This window comes from Zalophus californianus, chromosome 5, assembly GCF_009762305.2.
Source record: "Zalophus californianus isolate mZalCal1 chromosome 5, mZalCal1.pri.v2, whole genome shotgun sequence".
NCBI lineage: Eukaryota > Metazoa > Chordata > Mammalia > Carnivora > Otariidae > Zalophus > Zalophus californianus.
The window spans coordinates 10945061-10951060 of NC_045599.1; the positions used below are offsets into that span (position 1 = coordinate 10945061).

Genomic DNA, 6000 nt, shown 5'->3' on the forward strand with positions numbered 1-6000 from the left:
AAGAATCACTGAGCTGATGGCATTTGAATAAAGTTAAGTGAAAGAAACACAACTAGCCATAGAACCAGGAGGGAAGAGCATTTCAAGCAAAGGGAATAGCAATTACAAAGCTTATACGGTAGGAGAGAACTAGGCCTGTCTGAGGGTCAACCAGGAGGCGGGTATGGTTGCAGCAGACTTAGAGCAGGGAACTGGAGAAGAGCTAACAGGGAGAGGGTGGGGGTAGCTCACAGGCCCTGTAGACCATGGTAAGGACATTGGCTTTGGCTATGAGGGTTCTGAGCAGAAGAGTGTCCTTATTGGACTGAATCGCCCTGGCTGTTGTGAATACTTTAGGAAGGCAAGAGTGTTAGAACAGAAACCAACTAGAAAAGTATTTCAGCCAGGGAGAAATGATGGCGTGGCCAAAGACAGTGGCGCTGGAGGTGTGAAGAGTGGGATTCCCGATTTATTCTGCAGGTAGAACGTGGAGGAATTGCCCACTCTTTGGGTGTGGGCTGTGAGACAATGAGGGCAGTGAAGGTCTTGGCTTAAGCCACTGGATCCAACCATTCTTGAGGATCCCTGTGGTTCACGCTGCCAGACAAAGGGGTCCGAGGCAGATCTCTGGAAACACATCTGCCTCGGACCACCCCATATTTATTCCTCCTTGTGACCCCAACGCAGGTACAATAACAAAGCAGCAAATTACTGGGCACCGAATCTCTCTCCAACCAAGCACTGTGCCAGGGCCTTCCCAGACATAAGGACCACGGCTCCGTAAGGTGCAGTTAACCCGATCCAGTTTTTGCAGAAGGCACTAAGTCGCGGAAAGGATATGTTCTCATCACAAGGCTAAAAAGCGGCAGAGCCCGGGTTTCCACCCAGATCTTTCCTCGATTCCAAAACCACATGGAGGTGGCTCTGGAAGCGCAGTTAAACGCACAAGCCAACAAAGCACAGCGCCTGGGTGGGCCAGGCCGCGAGCAAAGGGAGGGGAACGCCGCACCTCCCGCCTGCGGAACCGCGCCGCAGAGGACACCTGTTCAGCGAGGGCCGGGACCCCGTCCCGCCCCCGGCACCCACATCCCCCTCAGTCAGGCCCACGCCCGCCGCCTGAGAGGCTTCTGGCCCGTCTCGGTTTACCTGTTGCGGCACCTGCGCTGCTCCCACTCCGCTCCCGGTGGCCGCGCCCGCCCCCGCCACAGCCCCGGCTACCGCGGTGGCCGCCGCCGCCACCACGACCGTCGTCAGGGCGGCCATCTTTCCTCGCCAAGCTGCTCGGGCCGCAGCGGCCACCCGGGGCCACGGGGTTCCGGCCGCGAGAGCTCCTGGTCCTGCAGACCGTTGCGGGCACGGCGGAGCTCCGCGGGACGCAGAGCACAGCGGAGCCAAGGCGCAGGGCGGGGCCGAGATATGGGGCGGGGCCGGGGCGCGGGGCGGGGCCGGGGTTCAGGGCGGGGCTCTGCCAAGTTGCCGGACGCCGCCGAGCCGGAGTTCAGGGCGGGCAGGGCGGGGCTCTGCCGGAATGTAGGGCGGGGCCGGGGGACAGGGCGGGGCTCTGCCGGGATGCAAAGCAGGGCCGGAACGCTGGGCGGGACAGGAGCAGGGGCGGGGCCGGGGCTCTGGGCGAGGCGGGAGCGCAGGCGGGGTAGAGATGTGGGGAAGGCTCTGTGTGCAGGGTGGGTCAGGGAGGGGCAGGGCCAAGATGTGGGGCAGGGCCGAAGTGTGGGGCGGGGCTGGGCGGCCCGGAGCACGGGGCGGGGCCGAGATGTGGGGCGGGGCCGGGGTGGAGGAGCGCCGAAGTGCCAGGCGGGCCCAGGGATGGGGCGGGGTCGGGAGACCGAGCGGGGGGCTCTGCCGGGATGCTAGGCAGGGCCAGAGTGCTGGGCGGGGCTGGAGCAAGGAGCGAGTCCGGGATTCAGGGCGAGGCGGGAGCGCAGGAGGTGTCGAGATGTTGGGCAGGACCTGAGTGCAGGGTGGGTCAGGGAGGGGCGGGGCCAAGACGTGGGGCGGGGCCGGAACGAGCTCTGAGCTGGGCCAGAGCGCCGGCAGGGCGGGGCCGGGGCACAGAAAAGGGCGGGGCCGGAGTGCGGGCCGGAGTACAGACAAGGGCGGAGCCGGCGTGCGGGGCGGGGCGATCGGCCAGAGCCTCACTGCGCTGCGGCGGGTTTGTGTAAACTTTTCCCGTGCACTTGTCTACTTTTATTCAGCAACATCTTTAGAGACCCCTCATTCACCTCCGCTCCCCTACCCACCTGTTACTGTCAAACTTATTTGTGTCATATATACATATAGTTCTATAGATACATAGAGCTATTTTACGTAATAGAACTTCTTTCTAGGTTCCTACTAAGCGCTGGTGAAAGCGAGTCTAAGTGAAAAAGCATTTATTTATGGGCTTGAACAGTTAACTATATTTCACACTTTCAAAGAAACGAAACAGGGCATGCCCCACCCTGTCAGATACCAGAGGCAGAAATGCCACACTTGATCAATAAGAAGACAGATTTCAAAGATAACTGTGTCGGGAGGTTGGAAAAAAGCCAATAGGTGACTCCTGTAGTTAAAACACAGGCAACCAGTGGCAATTCGCCTGGTTCCCGGGCGCACCGCCTTTTCCTCTTCTAAAGAAATGGATTCATCCATTCACTCTTCGCTCATTCAATCAATACCCAGCTCCTACTAGATGCCAGGCACTGTTCTAGGCCTTTAGAATTCATTGTAGTTAGACATGCTGCACATGCGCGGACACACACACACACACACACACACACAGGTTCCTTCTTTCTAACTCTAGGGAATTTATTTATTTATTATTTTTTAAAAGATTTTATTTATTTATTTGACAGAGAGAGACAGTGAGAGAGGGAACACAAGCAGGGGGAGAGAGAGAGGGAAAAGCAGGCTTCCCACAGAGCGGAGAGCCCAATGCGGGGCTCGATCCCAGGCCCCTGGGCTCATGACCTGAGTCAAAGGCAGACGCTTAACGACTGAGCCACCCAGGCACCCCTAACTTCTAGGGAATTTAAACAAGTAAACAAATAGGGTATTTACTGAGCACTTACTGTGTTCCCACTGTTCTAAGTAACCCAGTGAAGTAGGTACTGCAATTATCTCCTTTTCACAGAAGGTACAAACCTAGGCAGCCTGACCCCAGAGACCATCCCGGCAGAGAAGTTGAACAGGCAGCTGGATAAAATGCTTCTGGAGCCCTGAGAAAGACTGGAGCTAAAGATGTGACTTTGGTCTTCATCTGCATGTAGAAAATGTTTTATTTTTAAAGATTTATTTATTTATTTGAGAGAAAGAGACAGAGAGAGTCCGAGCAAGGGGAGGGGCAGAGGGAGAAGGAGAGAGAAACTGCAGCAGGCTCCCCGCCCTACCTGGGGCTCGATCTCATAACCCCTAGTTCATGACCTGAGCCGAAATCAAGAGTCGGATGCTTAACCGACTGAGCCACCCAGGTGCCCCTGCGTGCAGACAATATTTGACATAACTCCGAATGAGCTCACACAGGCAGAGGATAAATTGAAGTCTGAGAACTGAGTCCTAGGGCCTTCCAACATAGGTGCACAGACAGGGGGAGAAGGAGGAGGAGAAGGAGGACGGAGGCTCAGAAGGAGGGGTCGGGCGCCTGGGTGGCTCAGTTGATTGAGCAACTGCCTTCGGCTCAGGTCATGATCCTGGAGTCCCGGGATCGAGTCCTGCATCGGCTCTCTGCTCAGTGGGGAGTCTGCTTCTCCCTCTGACCCTCTTCCCTCTCGTGCTCTCTATCTCTCATTCTCTCTCTCTCAAATAAATAAATAAAATATTAAAAAAAAAAAAGAAGGAAGGGTCCCAGAGAAGAGAGGAAAACCAGAAGTCTGTGGAAGAAAAAAGTGTTTGGAAGAGAGAATGATCACAGACCTGCTGTGGTCTGCCGCCCGGAGGCTGAGTGAGATGAAAACAGAAATGCTGGTAGGGTTTGGCAACAGGGAAGCCTCGGCCGCCCCGGCAAGAGCCCTGGCAGTGGGATGGTGAGGACCAAAGCCTCGCTGAGAGGGCCGAGGAGATATCGAAGGTGAGGAATAGAAATGACAGGGATTTCCATGGTTCTGCGATACAGGTGATCAGACACATGAGGTGGTCGCTGGAAGATGTGTCAGGTTTGAAGGTGAAGACTAGTGGAGGGTGTCTGTGCCCTGGAGTCCAGGACACGAGGGGAAATGTCCATCTTTGATAGGGGCATGGGTTCTTCTGGACTGGAGAGTTGCAGCACAAGGTCATTGGCAGATGTGGAGACAGAAGATGGGCTCCCTCTCCTCTCCCCACTAAGTAGGAGGAAGTAGGCAGCTTGGGTGTATTGCGAAGGTAAAACCTCTCTATAGCCGCGCATTTTGTCCAAAATGAGGTCTGTTGCTATAGCACCGCCTGAGCTCCTGTAACTGGTAGTCTAGAAACATCTGGCAGCCTCAGGGGAAATCAGTCCATCAAGAACTTCAGTTCAGGGGTCTCCGCAAGGGGCAACACCAGCATGGATACTCTAAGGGAATGCATGCACAAGCGAGACATCTGCTGTTTCAGACTCTCAGTAATGTATTACAATGGGAAATTCCGAGAAGTGATTAAGAATCTCACCAACAGAAAACCAGAGCAGGCCTCTGCAACGAGGTTAGGCAGCTGCCTGGGTCCTCACGTCCAGGCCCTTTCAGAGATCAGAGCTACAAAATATATTCGTATTGTATGGTTTCATTTCTTACATTTTGCACCAATTTTAACTTAATATCAGAGGTTTGCCTTTCCTTAACCTCTTTTGTATTTGCCTTTCTTTTCTCTTGCACTGAAAATCTTGGCTCCTTACACTATCAACATAGTACTTGTTCGCGTTTTCTTGCAACAATTGCGTGCTTTCAAATTATAGTTCTAATATGTCCACTAACAGTAAACCTACTGAGTGAAATTTTAAAACCATTTTTGTGTTCTTTTTGCCCTTAGACTATGTCCTGCACTAGACAGCCCATCAGAGTATTTACTGTATTTGACAGTTTTGTGAGCCATCCAGGTGCCCAAATTTTCCTCTTCTTACAAGCAGTCACTGGATTAGGGTTCATCCCAATCCAGTAGGACCTTGCCTTGACTACAACTGCAAAGATCCTATTTCCAAATAAGTTCACGTGCACAGGTACTCGGCGTTAGGACTTCAGCATCTCTTTGAAAGATGCAATTCAACTCATAACACATATTACATATAATCCTCCACACTTTACGTTTTTCACCTAACAATATCTACTGGAACTCACTTGGTATCAGTTCACAGAAATCTTCCTCATTTTTTTTTTTTAATGCATCATACTCCATTGTTTTATTCAACCAGTCCTCTACTGATAGATGTATGGGTTATTTACAATCTTTTGCTGTTAAAAGTAATGATTCATCAGTATTTCATATCAGGGAAGCATATCTTTAGTAGAACTGCTGAGTCAAAAGATGAATGAAAACACAACGCAGGTATCGCTAAATTCCTTTCCATAGAAGTTGTATTATTTTGCACTCCCACTAGCAAAGCCTGAGGATGCCCGTTTCTTTATCACTTTATTTTTTTAACTTTTTGGATTTTTGACAATCAGAATAGGTGGAAAATGATATCTCTCAGTAATTTTAATATGCCTTTCTCTTAGGAGTGACGGTCAGCCTTTTTCCACAAGTGGAAGGATATCGACTTTCCTTTTCTTTGAACTCTCTATTCACATTCTCTCCCCATTGGCATTTGGGCTTCTCTTTCCATTTTTTTTAAAGAGCTTTTTATCAATTAGGTGATTCTGATATAATTTTGTGATATAAATTGTAAATATTTTCTTCTAGGTTTTGGTTTTGTGATTTTTGCTTTGAACAAGTTCTTATTTTTATGTAGTCAAATTTGTCAATATTTTAGAATTGTCTTTGACGCTTCTGGATTTATAGTCATAGTTGGAAAGGCTTTTCTCACTCCAAGTTTGTAAAGAAATGAATTTTTGTTTTCTTGTGTGGTTTCACTTTTTA

The 6000-nt window shown here is 51.1% G+C and overlaps 1 protein-coding gene across 1 annotated transcript in view; it reads right to left on the minus strand.

Moving 5' to 3' along the window:
* CCDC112 (coiled-coil domain containing 112) overlaps positions 1-1391 on the minus strand; it is a 28745-nt gene extending 27354 nt beyond the window's left edge. The window contains exon 1 of the mRNA XM_027607234.2: positions 1126-1391. Coding sequence (XP_027463035.1) covers positions 1126-1242 — 117 coding nt within the window. The 5' untranslated portion in view covers positions 1243-1391. The remainder of the gene's footprint in view (positions 1-1125) is intronic.
* Positions 1392-6000: the final 4609 nt, after the last annotated feature.